This window comes from Equus quagga, chromosome 14 (assembly GCF_021613505.1).
Source record: "Equus quagga isolate Etosha38 chromosome 14, UCLA_HA_Equagga_1.0, whole genome shotgun sequence".
NCBI classification, from domain to species: Eukaryota; Metazoa; Chordata; class Mammalia; order Perissodactyla; family Equidae; genus Equus; species Equus quagga.
Window position 1 is genome coordinate 55,378,353 of NC_060280.1, and position 23,264 is coordinate 55,401,616.

General features: G+C 35.7%; 1 protein-coding gene across 1 annotated transcript in view; it reads left to right on the forward strand.

Annotated features, from left to right (window-relative positions):
* The window catches only part of GRIA4 (glutamate ionotropic receptor AMPA type subunit 4), a 365,546-nt gene that overhangs the window by 332,347 nt on the left and 9,935 nt on the right, over positions 1-23,264 (forward strand). The window contains exon 15 of the mRNA XM_046686080.1: positions 19,710-19,824. Coding sequence (XP_046542036.1) covers positions 19,710-19,824 — 115 coding nt within the window. The remainder of the gene's footprint in view (positions 1-19,709; positions 19,825-23,264) is intronic.

Below are 23,264 nucleotides of genomic sequence, written 5' to 3' on the forward strand. Positions count from 1 at the left end.
CTTTACAGATCATCTCACTATAAGGAATGGTTTCCAGAAGCATTTATGGCGCTAGTGCTCAGGTTAAAAAGGGGACATAAAGGAACAACAAAGCAAGTGCCTGAGGGTTTCTGTGTATTTGAATTCCCCTTTCTGTGGCAGTGAGTGGAAGCCCAAGTATGAGTTCTCCAGAACTAAAGCTAAAAACACCAGGGCTGGAGAGAAGACATGCCCCCTGAGGGCACCAATAATGCTGAAATCTAGAAAGAGGCACAGCTAAGATACCTTAGTAAGAAGATCAAGTCCAGGTCATCAAAGCAAAGCATCTGAAAGGGTCCAAAACAAAAGAATTGGGGGCGAGGGGAAGGGATGGAAGGGAAATTTACAGAACCAGGAATGCTAGAGCAAGGAAACTCACAAGAGTGGCCGATGTTAGTGTGCCTGCAGCTGCTGTTTCAGCTTCAATGTCGAATCGGATACATCAGTGTGCTGGAAGAATGGGTATGCTGCTGACATTTAAAGTCTCAACAGTAGGACAAACACTACACCAGAGAAATCATCCATGTGAGGCTTTCAACATCCCCCAACCCTGCCTGGTAAACATGAGTTGACAGGGTGGGCAGGAACAAGAAGCCTTCACTCCTATGACAGGAAAGGACGCTTGGACCATTCCGTAATGTCACGGTGAGGGTGTATTCAGATCAAAGTTAAACAGTTAATGTATGCACAGGGTTCCTGCATGGAGGGCAGTGCTTGCCCGCCCTTGCAAGTAGCCAGAGTAGACTTGAATATATCAAACTGCTGTGCTTTTCCCTTTCTACGGAATTTGCCCCCAGGGCCTCATACTCAGCATTCTCTGGATCAATATTTAAATTCTCCAAAAAAGAGGTTGTTTTGCTCATGCTCAACAAAATATAGCTTCTCATCATAGCTACAAAGTTGCTCTTTGGCCCTGTCTATACTCCGTTATTAAAGAAAATGCGTCAGATTAATTTTCTTACCTACAGGACCTCAGGTTATAGGACCATGACCTCTATAGACAGCAAATGCCCTTGAAGTTTACAATTATACAGTTGCCTGTATTTAGTCTAGGAGCAGCTGTTAATTTATGCCGAGAACCGCAAGAAGGTCAAGTGACAGGGTTTTCTGGTCGTCGTTTTTGTTTTTTGTGCATCATTTGTGTTGGATCCTATGCTCCAGAATTCCCTTCCCAAAGGAAAGGACACCAGGAAGATTACAACCTGGGAAGCCTCAGCACAGGCTGGCACAGAGGAAGGAACCATTTAAGTTCTCAAAGAGATTATAACTCTCACATAACTCTTACTACTCTGAGCAGTTCAGTAGCAGCAGGAAGAGAAGCATTATAATCGTGCTGTAGTAGATTGGTACCCCTATGGTCCCAGGGCCCTCTGAGCTGAGGGCATGGAGGTGGCGGGGAGGCACTGCAGAAGAGAAGGAAGAGGTGGTTCTTTATACCTGGAATAATTAGACTTGTAAAGAATATTTTAGGCACACACACACATATACATAGGACTTTGGAGGGGGGTAATCGAACTTACCATAAAACTCCAAAATACCTGTGATAAAATACTAGAAAGCTCACTTTAGTGTGGAGATGTAATATACTCCTAAATGTAGAATTCTATACGATGGTGCTTTAATTCAGTTTTATACTAATGATAACCATCTACTTAGTACATTGTAAGTAAATAATGGTTTTCTATAAAAATGAAAATGTACCCATTTGTTTCAGCATAGCATATGGGAAGCCATTCATCCACAACTTTAGACATTATTAGCTTCCTTTTGTGTCTAAAGATAGTACCAGCCAAGATGGGACTGGTTTATGATTTATATTTAAGAAAAGGAGGATAAAATCATTTGGCAGTCATTTGGAATGAGCTGGAAAATAGTAAAGGCCTGGGTTTAGAATTATATTCTATTTTAATTTAGCTAGGAATGAGAAACTGTAACTCATTTATTTTAATGTTTGTTCCCTACAAAAAATCAGTCTTATAACTCTTGTTTTCAGAATGAAATAACATGCATCTGAGATAACTTTGCCCAAACACAGTATCATATGCACCTGGCAACAGTGGAATAGAAAATCACTATTGGACTTTAAAATACCTAGCCCTGGCCCTGAGCCTCCCCAGAAACAAGCATTATATAGATTATGAGAATATTTTCTAATTAGTAAGCATACTAACAGTGGTTAGAAATACTATGAACACGTTATTTATCCTCCTTATTATCAGAAAAGTATTTTTCATGATTAAAAGCAGTTTATTTTAAATGGACAGATTCCATACTTTCTGAAAACCTAAAAATCATTGTTAGGAGTCATCCACAGAATGAAATACACTTTCAAGTAATTTGTGAAACCATTTCAGTATGTTTCTTTAGTATCACACAGCTCAACAGTGAAGAAATATTAAAGGCATAGAAATATTCCTAGCATCAATTCTGCCTTCAAAGTATGCAGTACCGAGAGATGGAAGAAATCTATTATTTTAAGCACTACTGACCACACAAAGTCATATCACATCATGTTGAAATAAACTAGACTTTATTTTGCTTACTTTTTTTTCTGGGGTACTCAATGAAGAAATTGACACCCAGATAATTTTTTACAGAAATATTAAAAATTCAATCTAAGTGTTAAATATTTGGGTGTTAGCGAAAATAAGAATTAAATTGGAGTCAAACAAATGTGACACAAACAGCTCCTCCTTACAAATGTGACACAAACAGCTCCTCTCTTTCAAAGAATATAAGAGTGTAGAGACCCCTCTCCATTGTTGCTTCACAATACAGAAGATTGTAGAAAAACTGTCAAGAACTACGTACAATGCCTCTGCAGTTACAGAATCCTAGTTGTTTCATATTTGGGGCTGACAGATATGCAGCTGCTGAGCGTCCTTTTTGAAATAGTAACAAGCCAGAAACCTATTAATAACGAAGATAAGACATCGTCAGTTCCTCAACCCCTAGTCTCCCCTCTTTTCAAGCATTTGTGACTGGGACCACAAAAAAATCATAAAAGCGTTATCAGCAAGTACAGCTGCTCTATGTTACTCATGCCTTTAGCACGAAAAGTAAATTAACATTTTTAAAAAGCATGAGAAATAGAAAATTTAAAATGAAACAAGTATCCAGCGCCCTAAGTCAGTACCCTAACTTTTCGCTTACATTTGAGGTTAGTTGGAGGTAAATAGAAGTAAATAAAATCCAAGAAAAGCTGACCTCAGATTGGCTCCCGGAGTAAAAAGCAAAGGGCATAGGCTAAAAAGAAACAATTGATATTAAATGATATAGCTTTCTATTAAATGATATAGCAATGATAATATCATGTAAGCCAAAGAATCAGCTAATATATCATCTAATTAATGTTCTTTTTAATTTGTTCACTTTTAAGAGATGATGTTTAAACTTGGCTTAGTATAGAACTCTAAAAACTACTGAGTGGTATATATCTTAAGTAAAGCAATCATATTAACAGTACAGCATTATAGTGTTCAAACCACTTCCACATGTATCTTTTTACTTGCTCCTTTTAACTCTCTCATGATGCCATTTTATTACAGAGGAAGACATTACAGAGACGTTAAGTGACTTGCCCACAGTCCCAGAGCTGAGATTAAAAGTGAGATCTTCTGACTCTCTCCAGTGCTCTTATGGGAAAAGAACAAAACAGAACTTTTTGATATAAATATAGTTTACTTTGAAAACTTCCTAAACAGTTTCTGTGATTCTTGCATGCTGCAATTTCAGCAACATTGATAATTTCAAGACATATTGAAAATACCCATATAGAGCTTGAGAAACTAGGATGTTTAGTTTATATTAAAAATGAAATAAATTTTCATCAAGTTGAAGAAATTACGCATAGGTAGATTTCAGGTCAGCACAAAGAAAGATTTTACAACAGTTAAAACTTGTCCAAAGAATGGGGGGAAATTGCCTATGAGCCCCAACATCAGAGTTGTTCGAGTAGAGGAAGGATTCTCACATCTCTTAGAGAGTACGCCGTGACAGTGACATCTAAATTCCCTTCTCACTTTGAGAGTCTGAGATTCTGAGTCATACTCTGGACTATCTTTAGCAAACAACCAAAGAATTCTGTTACACCTCTTTGAAGTTGCAGACACTTGATAAGACTGGGGGAAAATGTATTCCCAGAACCTCAATAGAAGCTCGTCTGGTTTTGGAATTAAGTCAGTCACATCTTCAGTAAATAGCTGCTTTTATTGCAGTCTGTCTACATTGTGAAATGGAAAGATATTTTAAGGAAAGCACTTCTCTGTAAAACCACAGAGCTGCAGATAGACACAGGTTTTGTACACTTATATACACAGACATTTAAAATTATATACTGACATCAAACTTTTGGCGAGACACAAATCTGTCAAAATTCATTGGATTATATAAAAAGGAGAATAAAACAGCAAAAATGAAGCACATGCATTTAGAAGGACTGACTTGGATTTTTTTTTAGAAGAAAACGTATTTCTGTATCTGGATATGATAAAAATTGATCCACGCAATGTGGTATCCTGCAGCGTTTCAATATGAAATACTTGAAGGTGAATTTTAAGGGCACCATAATATCCCCCAGCAACTTCAGTACTGCTTAATTTCTTTTCCATTTTTCCCTTCATCACAAATAGCAATCAGTTTATGCCCTGAGGCATGAAGACTGCACAACCACTGTAATTTTACCCAATTCAGGCAGCGTACCTACCATTGTTCTTACCCACAGATTCTCTGAGCATTTCTGAATGTAAAGATATTTCCCTCAAAACTCTGTCATGTAAGTGACTTCCATGGATGAAGCAGATGTTTTATAAAACACAATTTACTCTTTTTCCGTTTACAGCACAGCTTTACAATTTCCGAATGTATTTATTTCAGAAAAAAAAGGAAATGCTCTGTTTCCATATATATTCTTTGGAATTTATAGAGTTTAGTGACTGGAAGGCTGGTTTGTCAAAAGAGCCATTTTTAGTGTATTCATTAAAGATAATGAATGAAGTTAACGTTCCCACGGCAAAATATATACGTTTGTAGTCGGAGGAGTTTTATTGTGCCATAATTATATCATGTAACTTTAAGGTGATTAAAGGTCATAGGACGAAACTAATGCTAAGCAAATGTTAATAGTAATAGATGTATAACATAGAGTCTGCCATATAGTGTTTTTTCCCTGCACATTTTCATAATGGCCATTAGAGTAATGATGACAACATCTTTCATTTTGACGTCTCTGGAACATATTGTGACAACCTGCCGTTCCAGAATACATCCATTTTCTCACCTGATGTCATTTTACTTGATAAAGAATTTTAATAAGTTACCCAAAGTTAAATAACAATAGCACATGATCTTGTATGGGTTCAGGCTCATTCTTGGTCTCCACTTTCCTTCATGTCTCACGGAATTCAATCAATTGTCTGGTATTTAATGTTTTTATGGGAGCCAGTCACTACCTCTGAAATTATGCCAAAGGGTAACTAGGAATTGACTGTAAGCTCAGTTAACTAGACGGTAGTCTCAAAAGAGACAAAGTAATTCAAATAAGAAAAAACCATATCAGAGACTAAGTGAAAAGTAAACAAAAATATTAATAATTAACTACTACTTTTCAAGCACATGTATATGAATATATTTTCCCTCACAACTCCTTTAAGCTGGTGTATTATATTCATCTGGACAGATGAAGCTGCTGAAACTCAGGTCAAAGAGCTGATAAGTGACAGAGCTGGGATAGGAGCCCATTATTGTCTAATTCCCAAATTCATGCTCCTTACGCTGTACTGCCTGTTTCTCTCCAAAGATACCAGGAGACAGAGACACATTAAGAAAAAAATCCCATCTTTATCCAACCTATGATTCCTTGTTTTGAAAAAAAAAAAGAACCATTTTATGGTAATCCATCTCCTAGACATTTTCCTAATTTTCCCATCTAATGGAAGGGATGGGATTTTAGATTTTACTCATTTTTTACGATAATTCTTGTTCATATCAGATTAAGAACTGCTCCAAAGATGGTGTTGCTTGTAGCACTATCATTTCACCCTCAAAAGACATGCAGGACATCAGGGAGAAGGGTTGAGAACACCACGGCATGCCTCGTTCTCCCTAAGGACCTCCAGGTGCTCCCTGTGATGCACCCTCCACAATTCACTCTAGCTGATGAAAAGTACCCAAGTAAGCCACTTCCATGAATTCCCCTGCTCTGAGCCAGTCTTTAGTTTATTGGATCTCTGACAAGATAGACTGACTGAAGAACAGACAATTTTCCCCCTTACACAGCTAAAATTCATTCCCCTTTGGCTTAATCCTTAAATGGATTTTAAATTCAATTCAGTGAATGCCCCAGTATATCAGACAGTTGATAGTGTCTTGTGAGACCTGAGGAAGGGGTTGGCCAGAAGTGAACTTGACTTTAATACAAGACCATGTTCTATTATTGTTTAACTTTGGGTATTTCTCCCCTAGGAGGAGGACAGAGGAGAACTAACCAGCTCCAGGACCAAGGTAAGAGGGGAGTTTTCTTTCAAAAGAATGGGTTCCATCCATTTGAAGGAAACCCCTCCCCCACCTATTTTTAATCCCTTTTACTTTATACATTTATATTTTTTAACCCACCAGCATTAGGAAACCAGCTTGCCACCTGTGCATAATAGTTATTTGAACATCCACTTACAAATGTTATAGGAGGAAAAATAAAAACTTTCACACAAGTCATATTAATTATATGCTAATGCATTTATGTTTTCCATCTTCATTAAATATCAGTGCTAGTTTTCCATTAAGGATTAGATTCTTGCATAGGCCTTGGGAAATTGTCATCAAGTGTTCATTTCTCTATATGTAGAACATGGATAGTTACTGTCAATCAATGGGTAAGGAGTTACAAAACATAAAACTAAAATCTAACGTGTTTCTGTAGAAAATATATCTTATTAAGAATTTTTTTATTAAAAGAAGCAGCTGATAAAATTTAAATGATACATAATCTGAACTATGGGCAGGCTGGACTTTTGGTCTGAAGTAATATAGACAATGAGATTTTTAAGGTACTGTATGAAAACTGTGATTAGAAAAATAAGAAGAAAGGGAAAAAATACTGTCTTGAGCATTTTTTCTCCATGCTTATAGACCCTCTTGCCAGCCCTCTTTTATTGCTTTTAATGGTTTCCACTGTAACCTTGCATTTTATGTCGTTGTCCATGGAAATCATCAGTGTTCTCTGCCTTTGGTACTCTATTCCAAACTGGTCCTTCCATAGGGGAGAAATCCAAGGGGAGAAACAAGTGAGAGAACTTAAAAAGCATCCAGCATTTGAGATATTAGAAGACAGGTCAACCATATGGATTGTGGAGGGACCAGCAGCAGTTCTTTGCCATCGTTGCTCTCCAAGGCGGCTAGACCGCATGTGACTCAAGCAGATTTTAGGAAAGCTTTAGGATCAGTTAACTGAGACAGCTCAGGCTCAAGAAAAAGGAAATTTTAGGAAGGTGAAGAGATGTATAGAAAAAATGAGAATTCAGGTAATTTGTTGCCAGTAAATAGTCATCATCATCTTTCAGAAACAGTTCTGTCGTTTTGTTACAAACGTGCTTACAATCTTGGCGCCACCTTAAAGTTGGATTCTTGGAGTTTTTAATGAAAGAAAGTCATTTCAGGATGATATATTTTTGTTAGAGGCTATTGCCTTCTGAGCGGGAACTGTAGTAGTCGTGTGATTAGGAATGTACGTAAGAGGACACATTCAAAATAGAAATCTGATTTTAATACCAACACACACTGTTAATGAAGATAATGATATTGCACTGGTTGCCAAATCCAGAAATCTAAGCACTGAACTTTGAGCAGATAACATTTTGTTGTCAGATGTCAGATAGAACCTAATTTTGACTTTCTTACTCATTAACTCTTTTAATGAAAAGTACAAAATATATTTGAGGCACATTATTCATTCCTAATTTATCCATTCCTGAATTTTAAGATGCCAGATGTATGGATTGCCTAAGGAATTATACAAAAAAGAAAAGTGTCACAATATTTTTTTAGTGGACTATTTGTGTGTCAGAATTTGATATCCATACAGACGTTAGTTATGTTAGGCAGATTTGTCGTGTGCTTTGAAATCTTATGAAATATTTCACCATAATCTCATTCAGGGAAAGAATTGTTGGTGGTTTTGCAGTGACTTAGTTCCTCTGGATAACCTGAAATAGAGATGAAGCACTGTTTTTTGTTTGTTTGTTTTCTTGCTCAGTAAAGTGAAAAGTATTGATCTCATATTAATTGCATTCAATTTATTAGGTGTATGAAAAATAGTTAATTGAAATGCCCAAACTGGGAGTTGAAGAAGTAGCCAACTTAAATAACTGAAAGACTGTGTGGCATGTTCTGGTATTAACACCAGTCGTAGCAAATGTAGGTGAGCCTATTTTCAGAATTTAAACTTTTTGTCATTTTTTTCTATTTGAATTGTTCAATGAAAATAAATGACTTAGAATATATTTCTGTTTTGAAATACGATCATGAGCTCTATCACTCTCAAAGATAAGCAGCTTTGTGTTTCACTTAGAATGGCACAAACTTAAAATCTTTAAAGACACATGGCCTTAGATTTCCTAGGCTTCAGCTGTTTTCAGAGAATAACAGAAAAGCCACATGCGCTCCTAGTTATGAGCCCCCTTTGAACAGCAAGTTCAGACAGCTTCCTTTCAAGATCTCGTTAGCTTGTAATCTTTTTCCCATGAGACATATTTTTATCAATTTCCTTTTTCTATTTGTGCTATTCTCCTACCTAATCAAAATCCAAGTCAAAAATTAAGGTAGGTGAAACAAGATCAGTTAAAAGACATTTTACGTCAAATATTTTAAGTTATATTCAAATACTAGTCTACTGCTAAGAAACCCGAAACCTTAAATGAAAGAGAAAAATTGAAACTTTAAGTTTTTTCTCTCAAGAATTTGATGGGAAATTTAAAGTATTTGTATGTAAAGGTTAACTAGACATATTTAGTGAATTAAATACATATTTAAACTTTCAGTAAAATAAATCTTAATCAATGTAAACCAAACATAGAGTTGGCATTTAATATCTGTTGATGAGAAGTATAATTTTTAATTTCTAAAATGCACTGAATTCTGCTGTTCTAAGTAGTAAATTTAGTAACAGAAGAATTTTCTAAATATGATATGTTTCATTTGCTATATTTAAATAGATTAGAACTGAGTTATCAAAATACCATTATTGGAACTTATATCTGAGAATTTAGTTGGAAGTATCAGATTTCCCTTGACATTCACAACAAACTTGTATTTGATTTTATCATTTAGTGTTCTTCCTTGTTCAGCTACACAAACTGAACTGGTCATCCCTTTATTTTAGCTATCTATAATCTCACTGAAATACTTTCTGAGATTACTTCGTATACAATAGACCAAATTGCTTGTCATTATTCATAAAGGTAGCCAGGGTCAGTAACTCTTTTAAGTGCCTCTTGCCAGTATTTAATAGGCAGTTTTGAAGCCTTTTGCTTTGTTTTATTTTATTTTGTTTTAAAACACTCTTCATATCAGGTCTTCCCAAAATCCATTAGGTTCTATGATCAAAGGATTCCCTTTTATTGTCCAGCATACTCTTCTTTCATTTTAATAGGTTACTTGAAAAGTAGCATCACTGAGATATCAATTATGCACGTAGTTTTTGCATGCCTACTATATTTCTTGCCCTGCATTAGGACTGAGAATGGTATAAAGCACTGTTAAGACACGTTGCTGTTCTCCAAGAAGGAGGAAAAATGTGCAGAAAAAACATTGTAAAAGTAATGTGTGACTCAGAGCGAATGTGAGTGCTCCAGATAATAGATAATTTAAAGAAGCAGGAAATAAATAGAATCTACAATATTGGAGAAAGGCTGCATAAGAAAGATTTGGATGTACTAGTTGAAAATATTAGTTGAATCAGTAAGTCAATGAGTGACTACTGGAGAACGATAAGAACTTTAGAAAAGCTAAGAGAAAAAAGAAATTCTTGATGCAGGTTCTATCATGAGGTTGGAGTCAATTTGAATAAAAGATCTTTGAGACTATAAGAAAACTAGCCTGACTGGAGGCAGAGAAGCTCTATTTAGGGAATTAGGGTGGCTAGACTGGGATTCCGTGTTAGATAGACCCCAGTTCTAATCCTACCTTTGCTATTTACTAGCCATGTGGATTCAATGAGGATTCAATGAGAATGTGAAGAATTTGACATAATGTCTGGCTCAATAAAATATAATGAAATCATGCTTTAAAAGTATATGTAAGCTGAATTGTTAGGAGGCTTTGAATGTCAGAAAAATTAGAATGGAGTATTATCTTGGAGGCAATCATGAGTCACTGAAGGTGTTTGACAAGGTGCTATAAACCAGCAGAGAGCAAGGTTATTCTGACTCTGGGTAGCTGAGAATCGATTGGCAGAGTTAATGGATCTTGTCTCAAGTGAAAAAGGTTTGACTAAGGTGATGTGGTGTGATAGAAATGAAAATATAAATTTGGGAGACCCCCTTCCGAAAAATAATTCTTAATGGATAATTGACTTAGAGGAAAGGAGGGGAAATGAAAATTCAAAAATCAGATTGAGTTTTTGTGATTGGGCTTTGTTATTTTAATATTTGTTTTTGCATATCTATTCCTTCTGTGAAAATTTTCTAATCTCTTATACTGAAACTTCCTTAGGACGCTGTTCTTAAAGATCCCAGATTAGATCTCCTAAAAGATTAGAACTTAAATCATTAAGAACCTTGTATGTATCAAAATGGACCTATCTTATTTTAAGCTTGGGAGAAGTATTATCATCTAATCAAATCAAGTCATCATACAAGCTATTGTTATTGCTTTTGAGAGAAAGTTATCTACTGTACTTCCTTCTTGGGTATTTAGGAGGGGTCAGTTCAATTGACAAGACCACCTTACTTTGAAGTTTTATTTCAGCTCAAGGAGTGTTTAGCCAGAGAGGAAGTTGCCAATTTACTAGTGGAGGGAGTATATGAGTCAAAGCTTAATCAAGAATAATCCCCACCGAGCCTGACAAACTTCTCAGGAAAAAGAAAAGCTCTCTTAGTCATAGGGGGGATGAATAAATAGTTCAGCTCCACAAGAAAGGGTAGCAACAGGAAGCAAAGTTATCATAGCACAGTGGGAAAGAGCACTGGACCAGAAGGCAGAAGACCTGAGTCCCAGCTTGGCTTGGCTTTGGTGAGCAAGTCACCTAACTTTCAGTAGCCCCCAGTGACCACATTTGTAAAATGAGAAGGTTGGAGACAGCCTCTAAACCACATTTTGACTCAAAAATTGTAGGATTCTACTTCTGTAAAGCAACTGATGGAAGTTTTAAAGACTCAGCAAAGAATGGAAAAAGGAAACGTGATTGTGGTCCATCGAATGATTTAGAGTTCTGGAAATTGTATAAAGAGAATAAGGAGCATGGTTTAGGAGATGAAGGGATCCAAAGTCAGGGACAGAGGCAGAGGCCATGCAGCAAATTATGGGCCAGACAAGGCATCTGAGTGAAAGGCCGTGATGGAGTGAGTGTGACAGCCACCAGCTCTTGTATTTTTGAAATTTTGCTTTAGCATAATAATAATCACAACTCAGAAAGTGAATGATATTCAGAGAAAACCTGAAGCACTTCACAGTCTAGGTAGCTGTGATCTCGTCTTGAAACGACGCCCTCTTTTGTATGATTTGATCAGGGATAATGATAATAGCAAGGGGGTAGCTTGGGGTGGGGACTTTATCCCATATAATCTCAAAGAGCACCCCAAGGCCAGCACAAATAAAAAAGTTTTCATCATTTAATACGAATAATTGATATTTTATCAATATTATGTAAGGGTGACTGACCGTATCTTTCGACGGGTTTTATTTAATTTTATTGATTTAACATACAGTCCTTAAAGAAGCCCTGCACATACTGTGGTTGCAGAATGATCCCAGATTGAGGCTGGTACCTTGGAAGTTCCTTCCTGCCAAATCACAGTCTTAAAACCTCTTCTCTGTTAAAATTCTGGAGCCACGATGAGTCATAGAAATATTTTTATTTCTCTTACCTTTAATAGACATACTTGAAAGTAGTCGTTAATTAATTTTAAAATAAGTGTTATTAGACTCTAGAACAAATGTTTTTTATCTGTGTTCATGATTGCCCTTCCAAGGTGTGTGAAGCCCTGGAAATTGTATACCAGTCTGTGGTTTTGTTTGTGCATTTTTCGTGAGAAAGTATCCATAGCTTATCTCAATTTCTGAAACAGGTCATGACCCAAAGGAGGTTAAAAAATGCTACTCTGTGATCTAAAACTGACAGAATCATAAAACGAAACTGCATGAAATCGTTCTAAGGATTACCTAAAAAAAACACTCGGCGCTAACAACATAATTAAATTTTTCATTTCTCACAATCCCTAGCTAGCACTCTGACTAAATTGCTGGCAGACATCCTCACAAAAATTACAATGTTCCTTCAAAGCATCACATTCCTCAGACCTATCTCAAATAGAAATTAGTCATGAAAATGCCAAAGAACACACAATTTGGAGACAATGCCTGGGATCAAGTCCAGTATCTATGCAATTTGTTCAGTTCTTTTTGATTCACTTGGAGTATGAAATACAAAGGTCTCTATACACGAACTTAATTGCATACATGTCATCCAAAATCCAAAACAAAGATGATAAATCCTTTCTTATCAATGTGATCTTCAGATGTTCATTATAAATCATGCCAGGTCGGAATTGTCTTTCCACGGATAAAAAATTTCCCTCCTAACTTTGATCTTCAATTATTGATTAATAGTGCCATTTTATGCAAATCTTACTTGTCATCGAGTAAGCAAACTGGAGTGAAAACTTAATATCTTTTCTAAAAATGTTTGCATATATATGTAGAGCAATTTAGCCCAAATTCTGTCTTTGGAAATGAATGCACAAATCCAATGAAGCAAAAAGAGCCTTGTGCTTGTTTACTGGAAGGAATAATTTGGGAAGAAAAGGAATAGCGCAGCCACCAGTTAAATTGGAAACGTAGTGAAGCAGTGATAATGCTGAGAACTGGTGACACTTCCGGGCCTCAACAGCTGAGAATGGGTAAAACTGTGAACACAAATGCCTTTCCTTAACATCAGACATATGTAGTTCTTAACTCCTTATCATTTGACAACCTACTGATTTTTATTTACTTTTTATATTTTCTTGGTTGATAAAATAGTTCTTTTTCTCAGTCGGTTATTAATTGCCTTTATACAAAATCCTGGGGTCTGTTGTAAATTCTCAGCTTTTCTGCTAAATCTTCCATCCGCCTTTATGTGCAGGGACATCGTTAATTAAGCCGTAAAAGTACAGTCTCATGTGCTATATGCTCCCCCCTCCCTGTCTCCTCTTGTTACTTTTATGTGTGCAACTCAACAATACTGACAATGCAGTCATCGTTTAAATAACAGAATAAATAGTCTATACAGAGTTGGTTATTACTCATTTTTCATGAAATTACTATTTTCTTATTAGAGTGGTCCTGGAAAAATTTCTGCATATGTTTACCTGCTGCATTGTTGCTAGTGTCCTCTAGTCGATTCCAACTCCTGGCAACCCTGTGTACAGCAGAGCTGAACAGTTCCCAGGCTAGACCAGACAATGCTTCGCTGCTGTTAATAGGGTTTTCATGGCCATTGTTTTCAGAAGTGGGTAGCCGGGTCCTTCTTCCTAGTCTGTCTCAGTCTGGAAGCTCCGCTGAAACTTGTCCACCATGAGTGACCCTGCTGGTATTTAAAATACCAGTGGCACAGCTTTCAGCATCACAGCAACAGGCACCCACCACAGGATGACAACTGACAGATGGGTGGTGTGGTTCCCTGATCGTGAAACAAACCCCAGCTGTGGGAGTGAGCACGCCAGATCTTAACCTCTAGACCACCACCTGCTGCATAACAAAGTTTCAGTCAAATGAATTTTTGAATCTGGAATTTTAGTTTGACTTCAAAAAAGAGATACAGTAAAAATGTAAAATGATCGAAAATTTTTTAAAATGCATTTTTTTAATTCCTGCAAAAATCAAAAAAGACTTTTTCTTAGGGTCTCCAATATGTACTTGTTTAGGGAAGAATATAGTTGCCAGCCATGGAATCTCTTTTTCTAAGAACAGAAGTATATACATATTTTTTTCAAATGGCCCACTTAGCAGGCCTCAAGTCTATTCAGAATCACATTCACCTAATTCAGCCTAAGGGGGAAAACTCACCTTGTTTATGTAAATATGTGGGAAACAGCAAGTCTCCCCTCTAGACCACTGAGAGTTCTACTAACCTCCTGCAGATCCTATCTGATGGGGTAGGCCTGCTAATTGATGCATTACTCATACTCCTCTGCCTGACCTGTTCCCTTCAAACAAGATAGAACCTTTGTAGAAGCCAAATGCATCACATGTCCTCCAGCTTGTGACTAGAGACACAAAACCAAGTGGACCAGAGCAAACCACATAATCAGGAACAATGAATGTTTCTCTGAGATCCTTATGAATAACTCCTAAATTCTACCTCTTCCTCAGTTTTGGGGGGATCCAAAATAGAATATATATTTTGGTTTGCATAAAACAATTCTACTAAGCATTATATTATAAAATAATTGAGAGGGGGGTTTTTTGGTTTGTGTTTTGCTGATTATTAAAGTATCACTTCTCATTGTAGGAAATTTGGGGTGTGTGGGGAAGCATAAAGAACAAAATGGAATGCAAATCTATCGTAATCCCTCCACTCAGAGATAGCTAGCTATTCATTGTATTTCTTTCCAATATTTTTCCATTAAGGCTATATACATATATATGTGTATATATACACACACACACACACACACATATATATATACACACACACACTATCTGTTCCTTTTTTTCACTTAACATTATACTCTAAGCATTTTCCCTTGTCATTAAAAATTTTTAATGGCTGTAAAACATTCAGTCATATGGATTATTGGTGCTTATCAATACTATCAAGTTGGGAGCTTTATAAAAATGTAGATACACTGCCCCCAGTTCAGAAGAATCTGATACAGCAAAGTTAGACTTGAGCATCTGCATTTTTAATAAGTGGTTCTGATACTTAAATCAAGCTGGAGTTGTGCACCAAAATCTACTTAATTTTCCCCTTCTGTTGGGCATGTAAATTGCTTTCAATGCTTTGCAATATAAATATACTATCAGATTTATTGTGTTACTTTGTCAACATCATTGATTAATTTCTTAAGATTGATCCCTCAAAGAGAAATGATTATCACTGATCATCCACCTTAGCAATAATTATCAAGGGTAAGAATTGGTTTTAAGCTTTTGTTGTATAAAGCCATAGTATTTTCTTTCCAGTTTTTAATTCTATTATCAGTTTATGAAGATGCCCATCTTATTAAATCCTTGACTATATTGAGCATTATCTTTACGTTTATCTTTCCCAATATGAATGGCAAAAAATGAATTTGTATTGCTTTAATTCACATTAGTTTAATTCCAAGTTAGGTTGAATTATTTTTATATGATTTCTATTTCTTCCTGTGTAAATTGTCTACCAATGTCCTTTGCTGATTTTAAAGCGAATTTTTTATTTGTTTATGCAATTTCTTGTTGATTCACAAATTTTTAAATTTTTTAAAGATATATTAAAATTTATTGGGGACTATGAAAAAAATTTCCAGCATCATTCAGGTAAATATTCTGGACATTTTAACACCTGACATTTAAATTTTATAAAGAGTTTAGTATGAAGAGAACACTCCAGTTAAAAGACCACAGGTCTAAAACTGAGGAGAATTTCTCGTGTGTATGTAACTCATGGATCCTTTCTGACAAGGATAATAAAGCACTAGCAAAATTATAGAGTAGTTTAGACAAACTTGTGTTAGGTCCATACATTATTGACATCATTGCCGACAATGAAATATATATCCTATTAAGTAAAATAGAATTGAATGTGTTTTAACCAGACGGAATATTATATTGCAAATTATTTATTCTATAAACTATATATTCCCTAAATATCTTGTGTGTGGACATTGGCTAAATCTAGGGCTTATATATATCAGTCCATTACAATAATATTCTCAAATCCAGGAAATCATAAAAATACTTTACTAAACTTAAAAACTTTTAAAATCTTTGATATTTACTTAGGTAGACATTTTATCCGATGTAAACTTTAAAACCTCACCGACAGAAAAATTACACTCTAAGAAATAGGGTCCAGAAGAAGTATAATGAGTAAGGCATAAATGTGCATGAAATCATATCCAAATCTATAGAATTTAATGATAAATTATTCATAGAAGGGTAGAGAATAAGAAATAGATATCTTAGCCTGAATTAGGCGTGTTTTTAATAAGAAAATCTTACTTTGCACTAGATTAATTTACCCAAAATTCATAAATGGAAAAAGTTTGGGTCTGTTTATTTCCATTCTATAGCTTTTGTTTTATGTGGTATTTCAACAAGATTCTCATTAACAAAAATGGGTCCCAGACGCTAGGGCAATGAGGTATGGATTTTCATAATCTCAAGCCCAATTGAAGGAAATTTCAGGGATAAAAACCTTTGGAAGTTTTCCAGAGGTCTTGGAATTTGACTAGGTGTGCATTTTTGTTCCAACCCTGTGTCAAGTTTCCCAGCATCTCACTACTCTGAAATAAGTTATTTGGAGTAGAGATTTTCTTACCTAGAATTCACTATGGCATAAAAGGCGAAGGTAAATAAGCAAATTACCTGGGTCCTATTTCAATCTATAAGGTCATTGTCAACACACCTGGGCTCTCAAACGTGGTTTACACATGCAGCAAGAAAGTGGCCACTGTTTCTTCCTCTCCTTCTATTTTTTAAATGAAAGCAATCCATTTCAATTTAGTTTATTCTGTAAAAGCTGCATTTAACAGAAAAAAAGAAATAATTAATGTAGAAAATATCCCATTAACATTTTTCTTCTATCTCTTATCTGTTCAGCAGATTGCTATTACAGCTTCTCTGATGCTTACTCAGGACAAGAATATCCCTTATCATCAATTTGTGTTTCTGACATTGATTTGCAATCTATGTCTGAAATGAAGGAAGGGGGTTCCAAAGCAACAGTAAAATGTGCTGCAGCAAGGCTTTGCTTTCTATGTCCCTCATTTATCTCATGACTTCCTTAGACCTGCTTATAATTACTCCTTCAGAGGTCCTTTTTCTTTTTGTCTGGATAGAAAATACTTTTTAATCTATTCTAGCAAGAAGAGTGAAGTAACTTTCTGTATTTTCTTCAAAGTCATTTCATGATTCTTCTTATTAATAATATACAAGAGAGATGCATTCAGTAACATAGAAGAGATGTCCACATGGCCCTTGTATATGTGGTTTATGCTGCAGTTGAAACAGCAATCTAAGGAGGCCTTTATACCCAAACTGGTTATATAAAGGAATTACATCTTTAGTGGAACAATTGTAGAAAATAACAGGCACTTTTAACATGCAAAGAAATCTTGACATACTGAAGCCTATCTCTAAACATTAATTACAAAATGCCTTCTATGCATTATTTGAAAAGTAAATTTTGCATATGATAGTATTAAGTGGACTTTATCAAGGGACCACATGTTTCTGGAAGGCAAACGTGGATTAATTGTGAATTGAGCAGTGACTTATCTATTGGTCAAGTGTATTATATGAACCGACTATGTACATGTACACGTATACGGATAGCAGTGTGAAACTAAACTGTTTTTACATGGCCTATTAGGTGGTATTAGAGAGACGATGTCTTAGAATACTTTTGTAGAAAGCTTTATTCCAAACAATTTTCTCAACGTAAAGCTTTTTTTCCTTATCCATTCCTTTATTTTGCTTTTTTGTTTTCTATTGTGCTGTGAAACTGTCTTTGGATATGGCTAATAACCCTGTTAAATAACCCTCTCATGAAATGGTTTTAGTTTTGTCAAAGGAATGGTCTAAACCAACATATAAAATAATTGGGATACCATTAAAAAAACTTATATGAATATTTCAGGCTCAGATAAAGTGAATTATAAAAATAGTTTTCTCCAAAATAGAACATTTTAGTAGTTAGGTTTAATTCATTAAAAGACACAATGTGGACACAAAATAAGTTAAAACAACTTCTTTCTCCCAAAAGCATTTTTTAAAAAAATAGATGTCTCTATCTTCACTGAATACTCCTCCATTCCTATATTTTAGTCTGGTTCTCTTGGTGATTAAACTGACGACCTGGTGTTGTTCACTTTAGGAAGTATATTAATTATTTTACACCACTAATGTGGCACTTACTTGGGAATGTGGGAACAGCTAATTATTCAGTTTTTCATAAATGGCAGTCTTACTCTTAAGAAGAGTTTAATACTCTCAAAGTGTGCAATTTACTTGTGGGAAATGTTACTCTCCAACTGGTTCAAACCATCATAACGCTGGAAAATGAACATCGTTTACTGGAAATATTACAAACATATTTTAAGAGACTAAACCCTTTAATAGGCTAATTAGTAGTAAAATATGCAACACTTTTGGTTAGTCAACTAAATATTTCACTTGTAAATCAATGTTCAAGTGCTACTCACTAATATGGGTTGTTTTATTTTATCTATAATTGATTTGGCATTAAATAGTCATCAAGCTCAGTATTTATCAAACAGCATAGCACAACTGTACCCAAATTTTCTCAGTACGTAAACCACTCGCTAGATTTAACAGAAATTTATTAAATGCTGAAAACCCTCTTGAAAGAATTAATGGCTCATTTAAAAACTGTAACTTGAAAGCAAGAGAGAAACCAAATGCATGGGAGGCAAAAGTCCATGACATATTTCTTTTTAATCCTCTGAGAGAATAATTGAAATGTGCCACCCTTATTCCCCCGTAGAGATAAACATGGAGGAAATTTCATCTAGAGTGTTTGTTTGCAAAGTCCATCACAAGCAGCATGACTTCCTGGGGTTTAATTACTTAATTTAAACAGTCAAATTAGCTATGTGATGTTAGTTTCTAAACAGCATCCAATGCCTTTAAGAATCAACACAAAATTCAAATTCAAGAAATTTTCCCTAATTGCTGCAACTACCTTTCTTTTGATTATCCTGAACCAAACTTGGAAATCCTAGCTTTGGAGACCAACTAAATCTAACAAATAAACAAACTAAACTCACACAAACAGTAAAGGGAATAATAATTAAGCCCGACTCACTGTTGTCAGGAAATCAGTACACAAAAATCAGTGGCTGGTGTGTTGGTTTGTTTATGCCATTATGTTTCTCCTTCTGGGAATGAATTTTCATTTCAGTCTCTTTTGGGTCGTTGACTTTCTTAGAGGCAAAGGAATTCAAGACACAATTCTTTCTCAATTACCAGTAAATTCAAGTTTATTACTGTTTTGCACAAAAAAGTAATCCATGTAATTAGTTGATAATGATGTCAGTTACTTGACAATAAATGAACTGTGAAAGTGAACAGCACCAAATACTACATGCATAATACACTTTGGAATCAGTTACAATTGCCTTTGGTTTGGACCCTGGTGGAAGGGGCTGCAGGATGGCAAAATGAGAGGTTTATTTAGCGTCTGGGAGAAGTTTATAAAAGAGCTTAAGTCCTCATTCCTTCTAACATCTTAACAGCTGTGCAGTTTCTTACAAAATATGTTTTATCGTTTCAAGAAATGCTGTTAACCTCGCAGTTTTAAAACTGAATGAACAAGGCCTCTTGGACAAATTGAAAAACAAATGGTGGTACGACAAAGGAGAATGTGGCAGCGGGGGAGGTGACTCCAAGGTTAGCCTCAATGTCACCAAAAGCGGGTAAACAGTATATAAAGTAATAGGTGCATCTGCTGGGAGACACATTTCAGACCTACTAATGCCACCAGAATTGCTGGTCAAGTCCCTTTGCAAACTGACATATGCAATTACTGTCAAAGCAAAAATATTTGCAACCATTACCAATTTGGGGACATAGTAACAAACCTAATTAAAATAAATTCTGAAAATCTCTGGCTTTAAGAAGGTTGTGGATCAGACATCATAGTCCTACAACAATTATAGTCCTTGGTTTTGGAAAGCAGGAAGGGATGCAAGTTTTTGAAAGAGCAATTTAGTGAAGAGAGGAGGGAGATTGGAGAGGGTATGTCTGTCTTGTTTTCTTTGCCAGAACTTCTATGAAATGTTTTTAAGTAACAGCAATAACCTGTCACCTAGCCTGTCTAGAGTACGTACCAGAAAGTAATTTCTCCACCTAAAACCCTCAGGCTTCTGTTAAACAACAAGTTAAACAAAAGTCACAGACAGTCTTGTGAACTATGCATTTTTTTGCCTTCCATAAATGGATCAAGCTACAATGATCAGTCTACAAAAACAAGACTAACTCAGCTTGGTCTTCACCGCGTCCACGTCATATTTCCAGCTTTATAAAATAATGTTTGCTTTTTTTAATTTCTAAGCAGTGTCTAAAGGGAAAAAAAGGTGCACAATTAACAGAAATTATTAATTAGTGTCCCAGAATCCTTCCTTACTAAGAATAGACTTAACAAAAACAATCCAGAGAAGGGAATACTCTGACTTTTCTTTTCTGACATACCTTCAATTGGTATGCAAGAATATTGAAAATGTAAAAGTATACATTCTTGTCTTCCTTTTGAAATCTAGAGAGTTGCTTAAAACAAAAAGTCCTGCTTATCTTCAGGTTCTTGATTGGGCTATCAATTCTGTCACTTGGCCACCCAAGCCCCTGAACCATGCCCTGTTTTGAGGGAGGACCTGTCGAGATGGCAGCTGCCCTTACCCTCTTCCAATCCTGCTAACTTCCCCCTCACTCCAACCTAAAAAGCCTTTCAAATTCAGCTCACTTGTACATTCCCATCTAACTACCAGCCCTACTGCAGGAGGAGGAAGAAGAGACTTTGCCAAGTGAATACTCTGGCCAGAAAGGGAGGCATGAAAGAGGAGGAGACAACAGAACTGTGTGGACCTGATCCATCTCCTGGTCCTGAGAGAAAATCTGAGTCCCCGGAAAAAAAAAAAAAGCACCAGAGAGAGGCTAGAAAGAATCCTCAGAGGTTCCTCTGGGATGGTTCTCCTTCAAGACATCTCCATTCGAGGCACTAATCATATGTTTTGATAAGGAGTACTAACTCTTTTTATATTTTAGAGCCCCAACTTGCCTAGAATGTTCTGATAGTTCCCATGAAAATATAAATATATATATAATATATATATCGCAAAGTATTCGTTTACACTGATAATCTACTATTTCTCCATGCAAACTAGAAACGTAAGAAAATGTGTTCTAATAGCACCAGAGAAAAGAAAAGCAAAGATATTCTATTCCACTAGAAAACTTTTGCTTGCAAATTTTTATTTTTCTCACAAGTATAACACTGTTTCGCAAAATTTTCCACTAAAATGAATAATGAAGTCCTATTTTAGTGTACCTTAAAGACTCATTTCGGAGAAAAATAAGCAAGCAAGCAGGAGCAGAAATGTGCATGCACATAATGGAAAAATCAATGTAACAAAAGTCACTTTAATTTATTTAAATAAAGGATTGGACAACTCAGTTGGATTTTAATCTGTTTACATCCAAACGTTGTTTGGCACATAATGGACGCTAAGTAAATATTTGTTATGCAAAAAGATAAATATGATTCTAACCTTGTAGTTTTCAAAAATCAAACTGCCTGTTCTCATAGGTATATGGTACATTACTTTCACCAAACATCAACTACAAAATGATATTTCAAATTGTTATTTCAAATCTTAACATGTAATTTTCTAAAATGTTATAAAAAATTAACATAAAATGTTCCTCCCAAATGAAATTACATTATGTTCTTTTTTCCCTCAGGAATTTTCCTTTCATACTGAAAAACATTCCAGTAGGTTATATATTGATGTAATATTTATCACCAAGACGATAGGTGGTTACAATCTAAATGCTAATAATGCCCACTCTGAATTTATAATGAAAGGTGATATTATAAATGCCCTGACCTAACTCAGATCAAAGTAAATTCCCAGGAGGCAGCTGTCACTTTTTCATTTTTGTTTTGTACCTTCTTCAGGTGACTGTTTTTCTTTTTCAGCTTACCTCTCCCCTCTCGTTTGGCCTGATCTTCCTCAAAAGAGGCAAAATCAGGAGGAAAGTGCTGAATTGGAGAAGGAAGCTGGCTCTTAAGCCTTTGCTGAGCGTAAAGTGAAAGCGGAAGAGACAATTAAATGCTGCCACTTCATTGTAAAGGGAAAAACGCACACTCAGAGATCTCAGCCCAAGCATACTGAAATCCAGTGTCATCTGATTTTCAAATACAGAATCTTGGTAGGACAAAACTAACTTTCCTAACAGTGATTCACCTAGTGAAGGGGGAAACCATGGAAAGCTGTACCACACACGTGAGTAGGTTCCTACAAGGAGACAGTTGACCCACCTGTCATTCACAGGCCGGTAAGCAGGGAGGATGGCTCCAGCCTTCCATTCGGCTGCAAATTATTAGACTTCTGCTTTAAGAGGGCCGTGTGTCAGTAACTGTGGGGAAAAAGAGAATTACTCACTGTCCTTTCCCTCCAGGAGCTTGGGATTTAATATAACCAACAATTGAACTATTTAAAGTCCCTGTGGCAGCTTCCAGTCACACCCCACAGCTGCAAAATAGTTAGCATCTCCACTCACCTGATAGCCATTCCCAGCTCAGGAAGTTCTGGCCATAGCAATCCTGAGTCAAGAGGTTTCACGTTGGAATGTAAAAATTTAACAAAAGAAACAAGGAAAAAGTTCCCGCATCTTAAATGAAATAAAGTGGAAAGGCATGATGTGGGGGTACAAATTTTCTTGTTTGAAAACTTACTCCCTTGATCATGTTAATATTCCTGCAATGTCTTTTTATATGGTCATAAGAAATTCATATTCATTCTTAGGAATAAAGGAACAGAAATTTACTAATTGACAGTGAACTTAATTTTAAAGTATCACTGCAATGTCTAAAACTCATTTTCCCCTTTGATTAATCTGACATGGTTTAGTCTGAGCACAAACAATACACAGAATTTTATGCCAATTTTTAGGTGAGTTGTTTAATCCTGGTTCTAGTTGGAAATTTTGGCAATGTCTGCAATCATCAATGACCCACAGTGCTAGTAATATCTACAAAACTGTTGATTTTTTCTATTTATACTTTATCCTATGTATAAAAAATACACATAGATGTATATTTATATATATCC